General features: G+C 41.7%; 1 protein-coding gene and 1 long non-coding RNA gene across 2 annotated transcripts; one reads left to right on the top strand and one right to left on the bottom strand.

Moving 5' to 3' along the window:
- The first annotated feature begins 1031 nt into the window (after positions 1-1031).
- On the top strand, positions 1032-11270 carry LOC124883632. Its single transcript, XR_007042258.1, has 2 exons — positions 1032-1403; positions 10368-11270. It is a non-coding gene; the product is annotated as an uncharacterized LOC124883632 (long non-coding RNA).
- Positions 11271-12062: 792 nt separating this feature from the next.
- psma6l (proteasome 20S subunit alpha 6, like) lies at positions 12063-19926 on the bottom strand. The gene is made up of 7 exons (XM_047390650.1): positions 19503-19926; positions 16393-16487; positions 16018-16099; positions 15678-15833; positions 15392-15570; positions 15014-15108; positions 12063-12485 (listed from the first exon to the last, which is right to left on the bottom strand). Exons 1-7 carry the CDS (start codon positions 19576-19578, stop codon positions 12428-12430), a joined length of 741 nt encoding a protein of 246 aa, XP_047246606.1. The 5' UTR covers positions 19579-19926; the 3' UTR covers positions 12063-12427.
- Between the last annotated feature and the right edge of the window lie 1160 nt (positions 19927-21086).

Genomic DNA, 21086 nt, shown 5'->3' with positions numbered 1-21086 from the left:
TTTTATGGTAAAATATTACCCAATTTCTAAACACAACAAGCTGCCATCAAGCTCACTTAAAGAAGGAGATGAATAGTGATGAAGTTAATTGAAGATATTGATCAGGTTTTATGCAGTTAAGTAATTTCTTTTAATTTTTTTTTTATTGCTTTTGCAAACTTTAATCTTCCCTCTCAGTTTGGCGTAAGACCAGGGCTGAATATTAATCCTCTTTCATCAAGACAGAGTGTTTGAGGCGACTCCTGTACGACAAGTGTTTCTGGGTTGTTGGGAAGGAAATTGCTCCGACATGAAGATCTGCTGGGTAGTTCAAACGCACTAGGACCCAGAGCAGAAGCAAATTAAGGACAAGCATCACATAAGAGGCTTAGTCCATCTAATCTATATTGCTACACACAGACTCACACACATACACACCCACACAGCATTTCATAAACATCCCATTTTGCATGCATGTCCCAAAGGCGAGCATTGCCATTGTGTTTTCATTTAGTTTTTCATTTTCTCCCAACTCTTTTATTCCCCTTTGTTGACCTAAGCTTCCATCTCCCATTGTTGAAGAACTTTTGCCCAGATGCTGCTCGGTTCCTCTCATCCTATTCCATTAGCAGATGGCCTTCGATAAACTAAGAAGCCAGAAGCAAACTCATTTGTGGTAGACAATTATAGCCAGAAAAGCAAAAACACTCAGGAAAGCTTCATTATCTATCCGATGAGCATCTGAGCGATTCATCTGCCTGTTTCGCTGTTAAATCAGTCAAACAATCACTGCAGGCGGATCAACAAATGAAAAAGAGGATTTCAAACTGAAACGAAAATGAAGTTTGACTAAACTCATGGCTGCTGAACAATCATGCTAATGAAATTATCCATCCATCCAGTCTGAACAGACAACTCAATATTCTTTGTTTTTTAGTGTCCCTGGAGAAGATTTACCCATAATTCCCCTTGCTGAAACTGGCTGCAAACTCACTGTCCTCTCTGATACCTGAGTTTGATGCTGATGGTAAGAATTACAGAAGCAGCTACCATGAGGTGTGCCATTCTGAGTCATCTTCGATCAGAAACTCCATCTGAATCTCATCCTCAAACAGCCATTCCCAGCTGTTTGATAGTGTGTTTTTGCATGTCTGTGTGCGCACTGTGTGCTTATGGTGCCTGTGGGAGTGTGTGAGACAGTTACGCGCTCACACACACACGCACGCACTGAGTTCAGCCGATTTATCATAATATGCTTTATCTGAAAAGTAAGTATCTTACCTCGGGATAAAGGGAGGAAAGAGGGGTTTGTGGCCAGATTGACAGAGGAAGGGTGGACAGAGAGAGCCGAGCAGAGCGCTTGCTGTTCTGGAGCGAAGAGCTGGACTTTCAGTTTGATGGCTGGATTGATCCGAACTGAGAAGGTAACTGGGCATGGTGGGATGGGAGGGAAAGGAGCGGGCCACAGCAGTGTGTGTGCGTGAGAGAGTAGATAGGAGACCAATGCTCAGATCAGGCAGAAGGAATGTGGTCTCAGTGTGGGAGACTGGTGGATGTTAAACTGTTACCTGAAGGAAACTAGCTGGGAAGTTGAGGTAGATGGGGTGGGGCAGAAGGAAGGACAATTGGAGATGTGTGATGATAAATCAGGAGAAATAAGTGGGAGAGGGACAGATGGGAAAGGGGGAGTATGGGAGGGGCATTGGGACAGGAATATTCTGAACTGTCTAAGGGTGTCTGCCTTTAATGTAAAGAATATTCACAAAGAAACTCATTTAAACTGATTAATGTGTTAAACTTATTAATGTGTTTCCCAAAGTTATCCCGCTGTTGAGCTTGTACCAGGTTATAAAAGCTACGTGGTTTGTGTATTGGGGTGCGCATTGAGGTCAGTGTGTGTTAACTCCTCATTTAAGAGATGTGAGGATTACCCAGCATGAGTCCAGGCCTCACCATGTGTCTCTCTACACCCTCTCTAGACCCTACGTCTCTTATAGCTGCAGCAGCACAACAGGCCATATGAAATCGAAGTCTCACGCTGCCTATAGGTTATTCTGCTGTTATGGTGCACAGTGCATGCCTGTAGTGTACGGACGTGCATATGCATGGGCTTTTGTTTACGTGGACGTCCATCTGGAGGGATTTAGGCTGTGGAGCAGTCTGTCATGAGTCATGGCTAAAGATAAACTGCTGGTTGTTTATATAATGATGAACTGCATGTAACAGACTATATACAGTTCACTGTATATATGGAACCTGAAGGATCACTGAGTTTTGAGTCTTGTCTCCATGCACCAGCAGAACTGTTACACATCCTCTACCATCACATGTATTAGCCATCATGCTATCAGTCTGGAACTTAGTAGAAAGAACATTCAATTAGAATTTGCATATCCAGAGATCTGGTATTTTTAATAAGTAAGAATATTAAAGAGCTTATTTTTACTGATATATTTATTGATAATTATTGACATTGATAATGATGCAGCGCCTTGTAAATGGACACATTTTCATATTTTGTCCCATTACAACCACACAATTCATCTTATTTTATTTTGTATCTGACAGACCTATCGATACAAAGTAGAGCATTATCATAAAGTGTAAGGAAAGTAATGTACGAGTTTCAAAATGTGTTACAAAAAAAAATCTGAAAGGTTCGGCATGCATTTTTATTCAGCTCACTTCATTTTGATACCAGACTACAGGAAAATAAGAATCATAGCTAAAATGCCACAATACTACTTGGGATCAAAAGCCTGCCTGAAAATATAAGTCTCAAGCTTAGATTTAAAGATGGGTCAGTGGTGGAGCAAAGGTCTAAAAGAAGTTGAAAAGTGGTGAAACATGGTGGTGGCCGTATCATGCTACGGGGATGCTTTTCTTTCAGAGACAGCAAAGCAGGTTAGAATTCATGGGAAAATGAATGGAGATAATTACAGGCCAATCCTGGAAGAACACCTGATAGAAGCTGCAAAAGACTTGAGACTGGGGTGGAGGTTCATCCTCTTAGCAGGTCAACCACCATAAACGTAGAGCTACGATGGAATCATTTAGTTCAAACCATGTTCATGTGCTGGAAGGACACAGTCAAAGTCCAGACCTAAATCCAGCTGAGAATCTGTAGCCAGAGTGGACAATTTTTGTTCACAGAAGCTTTTTATCCAGTCTGACTGAGCGTGAGCTTTTTTGCAAAGAATTAGCAACAATTTCAGTCTTTAGATGAGCAAAGCTGGTAGAGACAGAACCCCAAAAAACTTGCAGCAAAACATGGTTCCTCAAAGTATTGACTGGATACAGATGTATGCTGCACTTTTCAGATTTATATTTTGAAAACAATTTAATATTTTCCATTCACTTCACAGGTGGTCAGTATGTTTTGTTGCTCCATAGAACATCCTAATCAACTACACTGAGGTTTGTGGTTGTAATGTGACAAAATGTGAGGAAAAGGTTCAAGGTGTGAGATTATCTTTGCAAGACACTATATGATCAGTTTCAATGAATTCTGTGTTTAGTGTGAATGCACTTGCTAAATATGTATAACATACATTTTATGTTTTATCCATCAAATTATTATTATGGAAAGTAGTTGAAAGAATCTTTTGATAATAAAGATGTGCATATTTAGGGATCTAAAAATGACAAGTATAATAGCAATTATATTTAACACATTTATAAAATTAAAGCATATACGTACATGTATGTACATGTACTGTAAATGTATATACTCGCATATATGCTGAAACACAACGGGTTAGAGATATATTAATGACATGGTTGAAGCATAATTTTTGCTTTAGTGCATTAAAATAGGGTTTAATGATTTTATTAATATTGTTTTTGAAATCTTTTTGGCGTGTTTGGAATAAACTAATTTCATGTAATGTTTAATTCGGGTGTTTTAAAACCCCAACAGTGTAATTTTTATGGTGCTTTTTAAAGCTTTTAGTAAAATGTTACCATACCTAAAGTCACAGTAAAGACATTTGTGTTGATTTGTAGCTGGGACAACTGATACATTCCTGTTGTAAATCCAAGCATCCTGTAGCTGCCTGCTTCAACACTTCCCAGACTGCTGAATGAATCCCAGCTAGAATGGAGTTTTGTCCCTTCATGTAACCTAATGATGCGAGATCTTCTGTGAGACTCTTTAAAAGAGGACACCCCATCTTTCCATGTGTCTTCTATAAGTTCTCTCACAGTCCTGAGCGTATCGAACCGAGGTGGGAGCTGGGGATCAGTACCATTATGGCTTTATCTAAATAATGTCTAGCAAGCATCTTGATCAATTTCACAGACTGCAGCCCCCCCGGTGCGTGCATGTGTGTGTCCTGCTGTCTTTTAAGGGTAGACAGATTTCTAATCTGCTGCAGACAGCAGCAGGTGGGGTCTGCATGCTATGTGTGCGTGTGTGTGTGTGTGTGTGTGTGTGTGTGTGTGTGTGTGTGTGTGTGTGTGTTTGTTAACTGACATCATTTAGCCCCCCTCTTGATCAATGTCTGGGGTTTTAGCTTGTTAACACCTGTTCATGCCATCATACTCATACACTGCGATAAGGAAGCTAAATAATAATATAATAACAAAATAAAACCTTCTTGAAAAACATTTGTATTATATAAAAAGCATGTGATTCAACCATTCTGGCTGCAAAACCTGATTATTTCCTTCAATTTAAAAGTGCCAATGAACTTTTCAACTCAGCCTAAATGCTTACATGTAGAAAGTTTTACTACAGGATCTCTAAGGAAAGAATCCTTCTAACATGTGACTGTATAAACAGACTTATATTGCAGAAAAACACAGCCATTAAGTACCTGAGGCCAAAGGTCATGCAGGTACTAATGCATGGGCCTCAATGCATTATGAAGACCTCTGCGTGTTTGCATTTGTGCATACCAGAACTCTAGGGTTTAGGAGCATGTGTGTGTGTTGTGTGGCAGGGAAGAGGAGTATTGCTGTTGTAGTTGAGTTTGGGTGCATAATGTTGTACAATAGTTCGAACTTCACCAGCACCAGCAGCATCAGCCCCCTTCCCCCAACCTGAAACCTCACCACCCCATATGTCGGGAGGCAGCAGTAGTAATCATGGAAGTGGAGCAACAGGCCCTGAGCCTCACTAATCCCCGGCCACACTCCGACACGTGCCACACTGATGCAAACACACCCTGCACACACTCACAAATGGCTATTGAATTGAAGACCTGATTTTAATACACACTCACGCATATAAACAATAGACCTGGCAAGCACACTGCAAATGACTCAAACAGAACAGAGTGTTAACTGCAGCACTTTTTTGTAAGGCAAGGTTTAATTGGCACTTGTTGATGAAGAGGACCAGATTTAAGTTGCCTCAATGAGAACACTTTGCCAAACATGCTTCTTGTGATCTGCAGCCACAATTTGCATAGCTGTCCCCAGATTACTCCCTTATCACTCTGCTAACTGTCATTTTAACCCAATTGTTTTAAATGAATGAAACATAGTACATCCATCAATGAAACATCACAGAGTCCTAATTAACCACGAGAAAGCACCTTGCCCCATTGCACACACAAAGGCGCTTGCACTCATGCACTGACTGCGACACGTACACGCACACACCACCTTTTAACTGTGACGCATAAGGAGACAGGGCCACAATGGCTCTCTTATTGTTAATTGGGTGCTTAATCCCAAGGAATGCTTGTGACTAGAACCCGGTGGTGGGTCAGGATCTTGCTCAACACTCTTGTGCACAATGGGCGAGCTGTAAAAGAGATCTGTGATGGAGCGCGTACACCAGCGCACACACAGTCACACGGAAAGGAAAGACCGTGTACCTGAATATTTGCAACATAGAGAGTGCATAAAGAAACACAGGGTCGAGCATAAATGCATGTGCATGTAGACCTGAAAGTGACAAGAAAGTTGGCCTCAAAAACAGTGACCACCCACATATATATGCCAAGGAACCTACTCAATTACACAGAGAAACCCTAAGTTTCTGTTTGTAACTTGGAAGTCAGGTTTTCCAACTACGACGTCAAATTCCAATATCACTGCCATGAGTATAAAAGGTGTTTATAATATAAAAGGTAAATAGCAGTTTGATTAAATAAGCATTAGATATAAATATACGAATTATGATTTAAAATTGTCACGGTTCTGTCACGGTTTACTTGGAATTGGACCCCACAGTGCAGACGAGCAGGCAGCGTGATGGTAAGTGAAAAAAAACAAAAAAACTCACTCGCTACAGGAGGCAAGAACAAAACAAACGGGCAGGCAAGACAGGCATGGCATGATCAAAAAATAAGACACGAGCATGAGAGTGAAAGATGTTTCCGCGAAGACTAACAGAACAGGTGTGAATATATGGCGTGAAGACCAGGTGGAGCAAGGAGACAGATTAACTTGAAGCAGGTGAACTGAATAAACTTAATTAACAGAACAAAACGTGACTGGAGCAAAACAGAGACTCTTGAACACAAACTAGAAAAACATGAAGCAAAAGCATAACCAGATCCGAAAACCAAACTTGACAAAACATGAACAAGATGACAAAACAAAAGCATGACCAGGAAAATAAACAGAAACATGATTGAACAGTGAAAAACATAAGAAAAAACCCCGAAACCAAAAACCAAACAATCCTACATCATGACAAAAATTAAAAATAATAAAAATGTTATATTAAATTACATACAAACCACAGTGCCTCAATTAATCATACAAATAGTGCTGTATAACCTGTTTTTTCGGGTTGTTGCTATAGTCCTTGAAAGTATGAACCTGTGAGAAATACTTTGTTAATAGCTTATTTAGCAATTAGCTTTACAGTTGGTAGGTTTGATGGTTGCTTTCCATGAATCACAGACTGATCAGACTGTTGTGCAACAATTGTTTGGTTTGGCTGTGAATAACTCTTTATAAGTGCCAAAAGCATTTTTTAACAGTTAGTAATTATGATCAAAATGATCAAGTCAGGGCACCAAGCAGCTTTCAGCATCTGTTAGATATTGTTTTATGAATTTCTGCAGTCTTTCAGAGGTGTGGCATTAAAGAACAATAGATAAAGGAGTAAATTTGGGCTCTGGCTTTCTTAATCAGCAAACACTACACACTATGCACACAGAACAAGCACAAATATTCTCTCCAAAGTACAAGAATGTATTAACAAGATACTTTAAATCCAGTTAAAATAATTAACCCAAGAAACACTTTAATTAGGCTAGTAACATGAAAAGAGTAAGGAAAACAAAATACCTGCAAAAAAAAACTAGTAAAAGGGAACAAATAAGAATAAAACTGAAACCAATGAAAAGATGCAGTGATATCATCGTTCAGTGTTGATATGTATGTTTAAGAACCAAAGTTTGTTCTTGAGGACTTTGAAATTAGGCCAAATTAGCTCTGAAGGCTAACAAAGAACAACAGTTTCTATGTGTTCAAACAACCAGTTGACAATGCAAAGCAGAAGGAAAAATAACACACTATTTTCATAAAATAATGTTTCAAAAAGCGTTTGCTGAATTAGTAATCAATAACCTTTTGGACAATTGATTCTTAATGTTGTGTCAACTAGCCGTCACAGTGACTGATTGAATAGCGTGATGGACTACCATGATGCCGATGTGCTACGGCCAATCACAACGCAGACAGAACAAGCTGCATTGTTAACACAGCAGAACTAATGGTGGATACCGTCTTAGCATTAGCAGCTGAGATAACAGAGACAAAATTTAACACGTTTACAAAGATTATGCTGACACATTTTATGCTTCTTAATTAAAGTGGACGAAGGGAAAACAGACAAAATGGACAAGCTCACGTTACTGGGTCATCAGTGTTTAAACCACTTATTGAAACATCTCTAAATAGTTCACCACCAAACGACTGTGGTTCTGCAGGAAGAATAGATGTCTTGCAATTGGAAAGTTGTGAGTTTCCTCCTCTGCCCCATCTCCATGTTCCCCTGAGCAAGGCACTTCACCCCCAGTTGATTACGTATTTCCAGATCTACTTACTGTATGAATGTGTGCAGGTTTGTGAGTGCAAATGCTACAGCAGTGTAAAGCGCTTTGAGTGGTGGGCAGTGAGTTGACCTTGCGGGTTGACCTTGAGAAACTCCTCCAATTCCCCAGGGAGATAGTAAACACACCACTCTGGCCAGACCTAATTATGTGGTCAGTGTCATATAAAACCATATTGCTGCCGGAGCTCAAGTTCCCTTGGGAAAAGGGGATAAAAGCTGTCAACGAGCGGAAGTGTTCCAAGTACGCAGACCTGGCAGCAGAGCGTAGGGAGGCGGGCTGGAAAGCCATCACATGACCCATCAAAGTGGGATGGAGGGGCTTCGTTGGGGTCTCAACTGTTCGCCTGATCAGGAGCAGCATGTCGGACGCCACTAAAAAATTGGCTTAGGAAGCTGAGAAAGGGAGCTTCTGGCTGTGGCTAAGGAGGAAGTATAGGTGGTGAGGACCACATAACACCTAGGGCATCAGCAGAGGGTGGCAGGGAGAAATCCCTGCCAACGCTCCACCACCATGAGGGCTACTAGGGTAAAAGGAGTGAAACATTTATGACCAGTGGTTCCCAGCTGATGACCCTTTTGAGTTCATAAAGGTGTTTGAGGCAGCACACTTGGAAAGGCCCTGGGGGGCTGCATCAAGCAGCAATGCCCAGCAGATACACTATCAGCCAGTGTCCTCATAAGTTCTTATTGGCTGTCCCAGTCTATCAGGGTTGATGTAAACTTTATCAACCACTGGGCAACTTAACTGGTGTAATCAAGGTCACCAGTGTAATTTGTAGTTTTCTCTGTAGGCTTTAAGGTAGTCCACAGTAATTATGTGGAAGTTAAATGAAAGATTATCAAAAATTTTTTGCCCTAAAAGAACCTTGGGGTTTGTTTTGGAGTCAATCTGCAGTTAACGTGTAGCGTGTGGATTCCTGCCCATGATCCACTCTGCCTCATGTTCTCTATAAACTAACCTGTAGAAACATGAGACAGTGTGACAGAACGACGGTTTAACTGTCCAACCAGAGGGGGGGAAATAAACAAACAGACCAAAGAGAAGAAAATTACAAGACAGACTGGTTACAGGTAGATGGGAATGTAGGGTCTCTCTCTCTCTCTCTCTCTGTGTGTGTGTGTGTGTGTGTGTGTGTGTTCTGTAGGAGGTCCAGCCAGGCTGCATCACTGCTGACACAATGCTGCTGGTAAATCCAGCTTAGTGTGTCTAAAACAGGCCTTCAAAATCTGCCACAGGGCACCTAATGCAAGGGCTGCTGTCACCCTCAATCACTCACACACACCTAATCCCCACGCTGTGACCTGACACACACACACATGCATGGGCACACACACACATGGCCAATGCTCTGGGTGCATTCAGCTTGGCAGGCTTGTCCCAGTACCAGGAGACACCTGCCACAGGGTCGACATTTCATGGGGAGGGGGGGTAGGTGGAGGTAGAGGGTAGAGAGACTGTGCTGTGAGGCGGAGTATTAGGACCAGGAGAGGTTTGGGCAAAGGGTGGAGGAGACATGTTGAGGTAGTGATGGAGGTGGAAGCAGTTAGATGAGTGGAGAGTCTGTGAGGTGTGGAGGTTATAGTGTTGCCAGTGGCAAAAGACAGTGGTTTTGGGGGGGGGGGTCAGAGGTGGTCTATGCAGGGGTAAGGTGGCCCTACAGTGAGGGACTAAAGCAGGACAAAAAAAAACTTGAAAGAAGTTTATAAAAATGCTGCATAAGTGGTATTAATGGCATAATATCAAACTTATTCAAGCAACAAACAGGATGAATTAACGACAGATTCATTCAGGCACTGATTTTCTAGTTGCAAGAGTGTAAAATTACATCAACTTTGCCTGACTGCAAAAACTCACACTGATCAATATTATACTGTAAAAAGAAGGTCAACAAAATAAAAAAAAGTCGATTTGATTTTGATTTGTAAAATTTGTTCTAATTTTGATTATCCCATAATCTGAAAGCTTCTTTCATAATTTCACTGAGGCATGCACAAACTTCCCTGATTTTGAAATAATTCCTGTTATAAGTCCGTAAACATTCCAAATGAATTTCTTGAAAATAATGTTTTTAAATATATAACCAATTTAAAACCATCCAACGCGACAAGGCCTCAGTAACATGTGAGGACTTTAAGGAGAACATGAGATAAACTGTTGATTACACCAGCATAATAACGGGATAATTAAATGTAATTACATAGTAGTTGGTAAAACATCTTCAGATTCCATCTGCTGCATACCAGATAAGCATAATGAAAATAACTTTGAACCTTCTCACTCTCTCTGATACTTACTGGGTTTTTTCCTGCATTTGTCTGCTAACAGAACACCTCTAACAGCTTGTTGTGTGTTTTGTGTTTTTTTTAGGTGAGGATAAAAAGTTCAGAATGGCAAAAACTCCGACATCAAGCTGATCTTTTGGCTAATAGCATGGAAACCAAAGGTTTTAGATGATTGTAATGTTTTTTAGCTTTAAAACTCAAATGCAACTGTTGAGCCATGCTGGGTTAAAGAAGGGCACTTTTATATGACAGACAGTGTCTTTTAAGCTGATTTAGTTTTTAACTAAAAAGTGTGACACAAAATCAAATCGGAAAGTCTTGCACCTTTGCATGTTTAATGAGACCAACAGGTCTTCTAGCTGCAGTAGAAAGTTCACAGAGACAGGGCTCCCAAACTAAATCCCACCCGAGTTTGCAAATAAAATGAAGATCTATCCTTGGAATACACCTCTTTTTATTCTGTGAGCCAGTTCTGACAAGGGATGCAGAGTCTGTGCAACTCTAAGCTGATAATGAGGTTAAATGTAACATTATAGTCTAGTTTTCCAGTTATCATTTAATAATGCCAGAGAAAGTGTGAAATATTCATGTTAACAAAGCCAATCAGGAGGTCTTTTATTGTAACCTTTCACATAAACATCCTCAACAAACCAATGAAATGTTAACAATCTTGTCAGTTTTTTCTCCTCTCTGCTGTTAGCCAGTGATTGTGTATTAGCCAGTATCAATGTTAGTCCAGTGCAGCATCTCTGCATCCCTAACTGTGACTACTTTGACAATTTATATTATTATAATTAGTCTTCTGTGACCCTACATTATGTTAGCAAGTGCAAATGGGCTTTTAAAGGTACTCAAGAGATAATAATATAATAAAGATGTTTACCTTGTATGTTAGCCTGTTTTTTAAAGTCCTGTAAAAAGAAATATATATTTGATATCAATAAATTTATTGACTTTTTTTTAACAAAATAAAAGCTTTCCGACATTGCTGTTTTGTCACTGGATTTGTTCATGTTTAAGAAAAGCAGAGATGTTTACAGGTACAGACTGCTGGGGTCAGGTGGACACAGGTACAAGTTTATTCATCTATCCTTGTTAGCACATTGTATTAAATTCAACCCAAGGTGTGCTTAACCTTGATACTTACCCTAAACATATCCATTACCTGTACACACCTAACTAACCCTAACCTTATCCTAAACTCAGTTCGCGCTTTACCCTTAACCACTAACCCTAAAAATGGTGGTGCACCACATTAGCACTGAGCTTTGGTCCCAATAAGGCCCGTCTGTCGTTTGAAGGTAAGTGATTATACCAGAAAAGGTTCTAAAGGGGTACATAAACACACACACACGTAGAAGACTTAGAAGTGTAATTGTTGGCCAGAGTCAAAATAGATGTCTGTAAATAGGCAAGTAAACAAGAATTATGAAAGTGTCAAGAAGCTGACTTTATGCACAACACTGCCACCTGGTGGTCATGTGAATCAGTTCAGCACCTGCTGCAGTTGAGTGGAAAGAGTGAAAAATAAAAGCCGTTGTTTCTCATAAAATACCCCCAAAAAACTGGTGTTTTTAATGCTGTCCTATGTTTCATCTGAAAACACCTTATACTAACTAGTTAGTGTGTACTTATTGTTTGGTTCATGCCTTCACCAGCAGGTTGACTTTAGGATACACTACAAACATTACATATTTTAATTCATCAGGACATTTTCCCTATTTTTATAATTGACCTTTCCATTAATGCGTCTTAATGATCAAAGAAACACAGGACACAATTTGGTCAGCTATCCAGCCGGTTTTATTATGAAGTGTTGTTACAAAGGTGGAAAAAAGTCCCCTGGTTGCCTGAAGAATTTAGAAGAGTAAAAAGATGCAGGACCAGACAAGCTGTCCAAATGATGGGAGTGTTACTGTGGATTTTATTTTTACAACCTCAACGGAGATGTCAGCTAAATCACAGCCAATCTAACCTGCATCGATCAACCCTTTATAACATCGTTTCATTATCAGATGCACATGATCCAAGTTTTGGGACAGAGGGAAGACTGTTCTTCTTTGTCCTCAGATTGTGGTCAGCAGGGCAGGTACGCTGAACATGAAATGCTGTGAAGAATCGCTGATAACATCTGTGAAGGTGCCTCTACTCTCGCTCTGCTATGGCAACAAGGTGGACTTCAATCTCAGCCTCTGTCAGGGTCCTACAGAATGGAGAAGATAAAACACACTGAAATATGGGAAATACAGAGCCTTCCTTGGGTAGTTTTCCACATTTGGTCACGTTAAAACCTCTTTCTTTGATAAACCAGCAGATAGCGGCACATAATTATGAAGTGAACAGTACACCTCAAACAATTAGAATATCGTTAAAAACATTAAGTGCACTCATATATTATATAGATGTATTACACAGAGTGAAACATGTCAAGCCTTGGTTTCTTGTAATTTTGATAATTATGGCTTACAGATTCAGTGCCTCGAAAAATCAATAAAAAGAATATTTAAAACAGGAATGTCAGGCTTCTGAAAGGCAGGTTTCCATGCACTCAATACTTGGTTGGGGCTCCTTTAGCATGAATTACTGCATCAATGCGGCGTGGCATGGAGGCAATCAGCCTGTGGTTCTGCTGAGCTGTAGTGGAAGCTCAGGTTGCTTTAATAGTGACCTGCAGGTCATCTGCCTTGTTGGCTCTGGTGTCCTTCATCTTCCTCTAGACAATACTCAATAGATTCTCCATGATGGTCCTGGTCAGGCCAGTTTGCTGATCAATCAAGCACCATGGTGACCATGGTCATTGGACTAGCTTTGGTACCTTTGGCAGTGTGGACCAGTACCAAGCCCTGCTGGAAATCAGCATCTCCATAAAACCTGTAAGCAGAAGGAAGCCTAAAGTGCTCTAATGCTTCGTGGCTAATGGATAAGTTCACTGTGGACGTCCAGTGGACCAACACCAGCAGATGACAGGGCACCCCAAATCATCACCGAATGTAGAAACTTCATACTGGACGTCAAGCAACATGGATTCTGTGCCTCTCCACTCTCCCTCCAGACTCTGGGACCTTGATTTCCAATTCAAATCTAAACTTTATTTTAATCTGAAAAGAGAACTTTGGACCAGTGAGCAATATGCCAGTTTCTGGTTCAGGAGTAGCTTGACACGAGGAATGTGATGCTTATAGTCCATGAGAAGGATCCATCTGCATAGTGGTTCTTGATGCACTCACTCCAGCCTCAGTCCACTCCTTGTGAAGCTCGTACAAATTCTTGAATGGATGTTGTTTCACAATCCTCTCAATGCTGCAGTTCTAACTGTTTCTGGTACATCTTTTCCCATAACACGTTTTCCTTCCAGTCAACCGTCTATGAATATGCCCAGCTACAGCACTCTGTGAGCAACCAGCTTCTTTAGCAATGACTTCGTGGCTTACCCTTCTTATGGAGGGTGTCAGTGACTGTCTTCTGGATATCTGTCCAGTCAGCAGTCTTCCCCATGACTGTGTAGCTAGTCATCTAGACTGAGACCATTTAGAGGCTCAGGAAACCTTTGCAGATGTTAATTAGATGGCTAATTAAGATGTGACGCCACACGTTTCCAATATTTGCCTTTTAAACTAAATTCTAATTTTCATGCTGCTCAACCGTAGCCTTAAGTTAGTCACCTAATTAGTTAACAGAGTTGACCTGTGTGTAATCTGACCTCTGTTGAACTCCAGCTGTTCTGTGAAGGCCTCAGAGGTTTGTTAGAGAACATTAGAGAACAACCAGTGCCATGAAAACCAAGGAACACAGCAGGCAGGTCAGAGAAAACAATGTGGAGAACTTTAACGCAGGGTGAGGTTATGAAACAATATCTCAGGTGAGAGTGCACGACTGTTAGCTGTGTGCTGCACAAATCTGTGGAGCAACAAGAGAAGCATTGTTGAAAGAAAGCCATAATAAATTTAGTTTGCAGTTTGCCATGTAGGAGACACAACAAACATGTGGAAGAAGGGGTTTGGGTCTGAGGAGACCATAATAGAACATACTGGCCTAAAGAGCAAAACACTTAATCTGCTGGAAAACTAACATTGCATATCACTCTGAACAAACCACGGACCATGGCCACATTTAAACATAGTGGCAGTATCATGCTATGGGGATGCCTTTCTTAAGTCGGGACTGGGAAACTGGTCAAAGTTGACTGGAAGGTGGATGGGGCTGAATACGGGAAGAAAGCCTGTTAGAGGCTGAACAAGACTGGGACAGAGGTTCACCTTCTAGCAGAACAACCCTAAACATTCAGCCAGAGCTACGATGCAATGGTTTAGATCAGGGTACATATGTTAAAATGTCTCAAAATCTGTGGTAGGACAAAACAGACGTCTACAGATGCTTTCCATCCAATCCGACTGAGCTTCAGACGTACAGGCAGACACTTCAGCCTGTAGGGACATAAACTAACTCACTAAGTATTCACTGAGGGGGGCTGAATACAAATGCAGGTCACCTTTTTTGACTTTTATTTGTAAAAGTCAACTAGTGCACTATTCTGTGTTGATCTATCACAGAAAATCCCAATAAAATACGTCACATTTCTGATCAAAATGTGACAAAATGTGAAAATGTTCAAGGAGAACTTTTGTAAGTCAGCCTAAAGGTTTCAGAAATGAGAACTCGAACCGGGTCAGTCCGTTTTTTGTTGTTGTTTTTTTTTACAGGGATTCTCCATTAAAGCAAAGCGTCAGTTACCTGAACTTAGGTTTGTCTTTGGTCACTACCCCGACCTCCAGCTCTGTGGCTTTGAAGTCCAACGACAGCACAGAGGACAGACAGGATATAGCCATCTGCAACAAGCAACACCATTAAAACCACACCAAACAAAGCCATGAAAATGTTGAGATGAAAACACTGGAAATTATTTGGAAGAAGTCAAAATAAATAAAGCATGAAGAAAAGTTCTGTCTGTCTGGGTCTGCTGCAGAGTGATAGAAACTGCACCACTGTGTGTGTTCTGAGGGCATATATGAAGCAAGAACAAAGAGCAACTTGTCCTGATGTAAGACCCGTGAAGTGATGGACCGGCGAACTGTCCGGGTTGATCTCAGACTGTCGCTCTCTCATGCGTACCTGCACAGCCCTGTCGTGGCTCAATTCTGGCTTCTTCTTGAGTTTCTTCTCTAAGTAGCTGTTGGCCTCTGTCTGTTTGGCCCCAACCGCAGTGGCTCTGAAGCCGCAGTAGTACCCTGCCGGGTCACATTTATACAGGACGGGGCCGAGCTGGGGGTCAATAGCCACCAGGATCATACCTAGAGTGTGTGAGAGGACAGAGAGACGATTTTAGAAACACAACAAAGGGACCGGAGGGATTTTTCTAGATAACGCAGCTTGAGGAGAAATAAAAGCCTTCACTCACAGCAGCCTAGTGGCCTCATCTCTGCGTTTTGTGTGTACACCTGGGAAATATCAGCCAGCCTGCGACACAACACGTCCGCCGTGATGTCATAGCCAAACTTATATTTCCATTCTCCAGCCTCCACCCGGGCCCGGTGAACCTGTGAGCGGCTGTCCGCTGCAAAAAAAAACAACAAGCTTGGCCGTTCAACCTCACATCTTTAAAATAAAAATGGATTCAACTTCAGTAGCGCAGAAGATCACTGGGAAATCTAACTGATATATGAACTAAATGTCCCGTGGTGTTAGACTTGTTCTCAGCTCTATCGCAGACATAGCGGTGCATGCTGGGTGATACACACCGTTGTGGCCCGTCATCACACAGCCAATGCGAGGGGTTAGATGGAACATGTTGGTCACAGTGGAGGAGTCCAGCAGCTTGTCCTACAGTCAGAGCACAGCAGTTAAACCCACTTTATTCAGGTCATTCCTCTGTAGGTGCAGACAGATGCATCACTGCTAAAGAAAGAGTAGGCTGGATAATCTACAGAAGTCAGAATTGAATGAGCAGAAGATGGTTGAGTGGCGTGGTAATGTGAGTGTCAGCCTGTTTGTGGTAGCATCTGCTTCATAGACTAGTGTCTTGTTCCAGCTTTTTGCTGACTTGAGTACTGTTTTAGCTTCACTGGCTCTAACTCATCCACACATCCTGTGTGAATTCGGGTCCGATATCCTACCGGTACTTTCTTTTGCGAGACCACCACGACACTGTCCGCCCCTCTGACTCCGACAGATGTCAGCCCACTCTGAGAGATGGCTTTGAAGGCATACTCTGCATGGAATCACACAAGGACACAGTATGAGGAAAGTAAACAGGGTTTGTACACATTTTCCATTTTACAAATCCAAACCACTCCACGTCTGAATTTTCCAGGTACAGTCATGTGAATAAATTAGAACACCCCAGTAAATATTCATTTGTTTATTAGGAACTGTTCACATTTACAGTAGATCTCTCATCAGTTTTTTCTACCAATAAGAAAGTGATTTATTTGCACTTCAGAAAATACAAATCGACCCAGTTTGATTCATTAAAAAGGGTGTCGATAGCTGAGAAAAGCAGGCGTCGGCTGAAATAACTTCAGTCTTGTAGACATCTAACAGTTTCTGTCATCAGTCTGAGGAACGTTTGCCTAACTCCTTCCTTTCAGCTTTGAGATGTCTGAGGGGTTTGACGTGAACTGCCCCCACAGCATCTCAATGACATCAAAACCTGGACTTTGATTCTGCCCACGACTTCACATTTTATCATTTTCAGCCGATAGTCAGCCGATCCATGGTGGACTCACTGGTATTTTTTGGGTCATTGTCACGTTGAAGGGTCTTGGTCTCACATTTTTCTCAATCCTCCTCTGATATGTGGTCAAATTCATAGAGGATTATGTGATGGTGACCTGGACAGGCCCTGCTGCAGCAAATCATCCCCAAACCATGACACTTCCACCTCCATGCGTGGTGTGAGCTTCTTCTCCTGGAACGCTGTATCTGGTTTATGTCAAACACGTCTTCTGCATTGCAGAAGTCCTACAAAGGTTTCCTCCTTGCAGACCTCTCATGAAAGTTAAACCTGATGGTCTCATGCTGACTGCACCGGCTTGCTCTTTTGTAGCAACAGAGCAATGGGCAGCTGTAGGTCTGGTTATATTGTTTTAGGGTTTTTTGGGGGGACTTCTGTCAGCATCTTACAGATCAGGGTGGACTTGCTTAGACGGCCGGACCTGAGCATGGTGGCAGTTGTTTTGAAGGTTCTTCACTAGGAGACTATCAGGCTTTCTGCGGGCGGATAGTTATTTCCTTTCAGCTCTGACCTGCCAATTCTGGTTTTCTGAAACACTAAAGCACTTTGACATATACAAACCCAAATGACTGTCTAATTTCAGCTAACTGGTGCTTTATTGGTTACTGGTGTTAGATTTGGAAGTGTGTGTCTCTATAGCAGGCTTTGCATTAGTTGTGTTTTGCTGTAATATAACCAAAATGGTGTTGAGTGGTTTATTTAAGAAATTTAGACCGGAAAAGGGTGGCTTGTCCTCTTCAGGTTGGAGGGGAGTTCCTGCCTCAAGTGGAGGAGTTTAAGTATCTCGGGGTCTTGTTCACGAGTGAGGGAAGAATGGAGCGGGAGATCGACAGACGGATCGGTGCGGCTGCCACAGTAATGGGGGCGCTGTGCCGGTCCGTTGTCGTGAAGAGAGAGCTGAGCCGAAAAGCGAAGCTCTCAATTTACCGGTCGGTCTACGTTCCTACCCTCACCTATGGCCATGAACTTTGGGTCATGACTGAAAGAACAAGATCCCGGATACAAGCGGCTGAAATGAGCTTCCTCCGTAGGGTGGCTCCCTTAGAGATAGGGTGAGGAGCTCGGCCATTCAGGAGGAGCTCGGAGTAGAGCTGCTGCTCCTCCACATCGAGAGGAGCCAGTTGAGGTGGCTTGGGCATCTATACCGGATGCCTCCTGGACACCTTCCTTGGGAGGTGTTCCAGGCACGTCCCACGGGGAGGAGGCCCAGGGGACAGCCCAGGACACGCTGGAGGGACTATGTCTCTCGGCTGGCCTGGGAACGCCTTGGGCTCCCCCTGGAGGAACTGGAGGAGGTGTTTGGAGAGAGGGACGTCTGGGCGTCTCTGCTGAGTCTGCTGCCCCCGCGACCCGGTCCCGGATAAGCGGAAGACGACGAGTACGAGTATGAGTACGAGATATTCCAAATTTTAAGATATGCTTTTGTGAAAGTATTCATACACACTTGGTTTGACAGATCAACACAAAGTCGTTGAAATTTCAAATCTTGCCACAGATTCAAGGACAGGATTAAGATCTGGACTTTGACTAGGCCATTCTAAGGTTGTTGATTTCAGCCTCTAACAGGTTTTGTCCTGTATTAAGCTCCATCCATGTTCCAAGAAACGCTGCCCTTTTTCCCTGCTGTAGAAACACATCTGCACAGCATAATCTTGCCACCACTGTGTTTCACTGTGGGGACGATGTGTTCAAGGCGATGTGAAATGTTCGTTTTTCCACCACACATATTGTTTGGATTTTATTTAAGGGTTTTAAAATGGAGGGTTCTAAATACAAATGCACACCACACTTTTCAGAAAAAAAAACCCCATTATAATTAAGACCATGAATGATTTTGAAGGGGTGTGAATATTTTTAAAAGCACCGTATGTAAGATAAATAATTAGCAGCATAGATGTTTTTATGCTCTCATTTGTGTGCTTTGGAAATACTAAAAGTAAATTCTATAAGTAAGCGAGAGAACAAAACAGAGCATCCCAAGTTGAAGCTGAACAATTATTTTATCCCGACCAGGTTCTGTGTGGTTGCCAGATCTGAACAGGTAAAGTTATGTATTTAGATGAACTATGGGTCAGGAGGTCGTACGTGAAACGTCGTTTAGGCTCACAGACGCGTCAGCCTCTGGTTCCTGGGCTGACTGAAGCCTCCATACCGAGATGTCCGGCAAGCAAACCTGGCAACCAATGTGCTTTTATGCGAAATTAAACTATTTTAAACGACACATTTAAAGTTATAGGTGCCGACAATAACTTTAGGGTTAAATGAGCCTTTTTAAACAAATCTGCGCCAACTTCATGATGAAGCAACGAGTAAAAGTTAGATGCTAACAGCATTCTGACCCGGGCTAGCTAACAGATTCGCCGTGTTTCTGTGTTATTAACAGTTAACAGCGACTTTATCGCGAAGCGCAGCCACGACAGTATCTGTCTGACATACTGCAACCAGACACAGGTGTTAGTGTCGGCGCAAACACCGGTGACGGGACCTTACCGACTTGGTAGAGTCGGCCCTCAGGTGAAAAAATGGTGATGTGTCGGTCAAAACCAGCGTTGGAGCCGCGGGACATTTTCCTCCTCCGGTCTCACCTCAGATGAACTCAGCGGGGGCCTGAAATGACCTGCGTGGAGGTGGATGGTCGAGAAATCTGGAGTTTTTAGGAGTCAGCAGGAAGGAAACAGCATGCCAGCGCTGCCGCTGAATGAGAAAAGCAGGATTATGGAGTGGACTTCCCTGAGCCTTTTTCTTTTTACTTTCTCTTTCAGTTACATTTCAGAGCCGTTCTCTCTTATTGGGCGGCAGCAGCCAGGAAACGCGGAAGCTAAACAGCTCCGCAGGGCGGCCCCTCTGCTTTTCACCTGCGCATTTAAACTAAAATGGGGCCTTTTTAGGAGGGCCAAACACGAAAGACGAACATAAGGGGAGGAAATGCGACTGTCACTCCCCACGTGGTCTCCTATCTGTGTTTCTGGGGGTCTCCTCTTATTTACACTCCTTTGTCATTCAGTTGCGTTTCCTTAATTTTCTTACTTTCTACATTGTAGATACATAGAGAAGACACCAAAACTATGAAGCAAATGTTTATTATGTATACTTTGGAGTTCTGTGTTAGAAATAACCCAAGACATGTTTTATTCCTTCTATATTTCCTCCTTCTATTCCTTCTTTATTTCTTTAAATCTAAGACATAAAAGCAAATCCTTTGCATTCATTACAGCTTTGCACAGTTTGGACATTCTCTTGATGAGCTTCATGAGGTCACCTAAAATGGTTCTCCAAATAATAAAGAACAGAAATGAATACAGTAAACTAGAGTTTTGGTTAAAAGGTAAAAAAAAAAATGTCTAGTTATGAATAAATGCCAGGTGTAGATCCTTAAATATATCAAGTGAAATGGTACAAAATGTGTATTTGTGTTCTACAAGAAACATGTTATGTCTAAAGTTCACAGAACTCAAAACCAAACAAAAATTGTCAAATAGCATCTACAATCGGGTCTGATGTCCATTTTTGCTATCTAACTGTCAACATTGTTCTCCTGGAGAAGCTCTTTGCCAGACAGTGTCACGGAGTGACATTTTGGACTTTGTTTTATGGTTTCTTGTGATGGTTTATTTTGCTTAGATGTTTCTATTTTGGTTTTTGTATCATGTTTTCTTTTCTCCCTCTTCCGCCTCCTAGTGTTTACTTCTTAAGTTCTTTTATGGTTGTTTTCTTATTACTATGTATGGTTTATTATTATTATTATTGTAATTATTATAGTTCTTGGTCTTCCCTGGATTCTCTAGTTTTATTTCTCTTTAGTATCTTTGCGTTTAATTGTGTTTTATTATTTGTTCCTTTGCACTCTTCTTGTTTACTAGTTTATTTTCTGTTTCCTTTCCAGTTAATTCACTCAGTGTGGTTAGGTTTGTATTCAGGTTTTCTTTATGGGTTCTTTGTTTGTTCTCAGGTTGTTATTGTTGTTCCTTTGTTCCCTCTAGTTTCTCTGTTTACTTTAGTTCATGATTATTCTAGTTTTCTTATTCCCCATTTGATTATTTATCTTTGTCTATAGGTTTGCTTGGTCTGTGTTGC

Source organism: Girardinichthys multiradiatus, chromosome 18 (assembly GCF_021462225.1).
Source record: "Girardinichthys multiradiatus isolate DD_20200921_A chromosome 18, DD_fGirMul_XY1, whole genome shotgun sequence".
NCBI lineage: Eukaryota > Metazoa > Chordata > Actinopteri > Cyprinodontiformes > Goodeidae > Girardinichthys > Girardinichthys multiradiatus.
The sequence above is the reverse complement of the archived record's forward strand: the minus strand, read 5'-3'. Positions and strand labels throughout refer to the sequence as shown.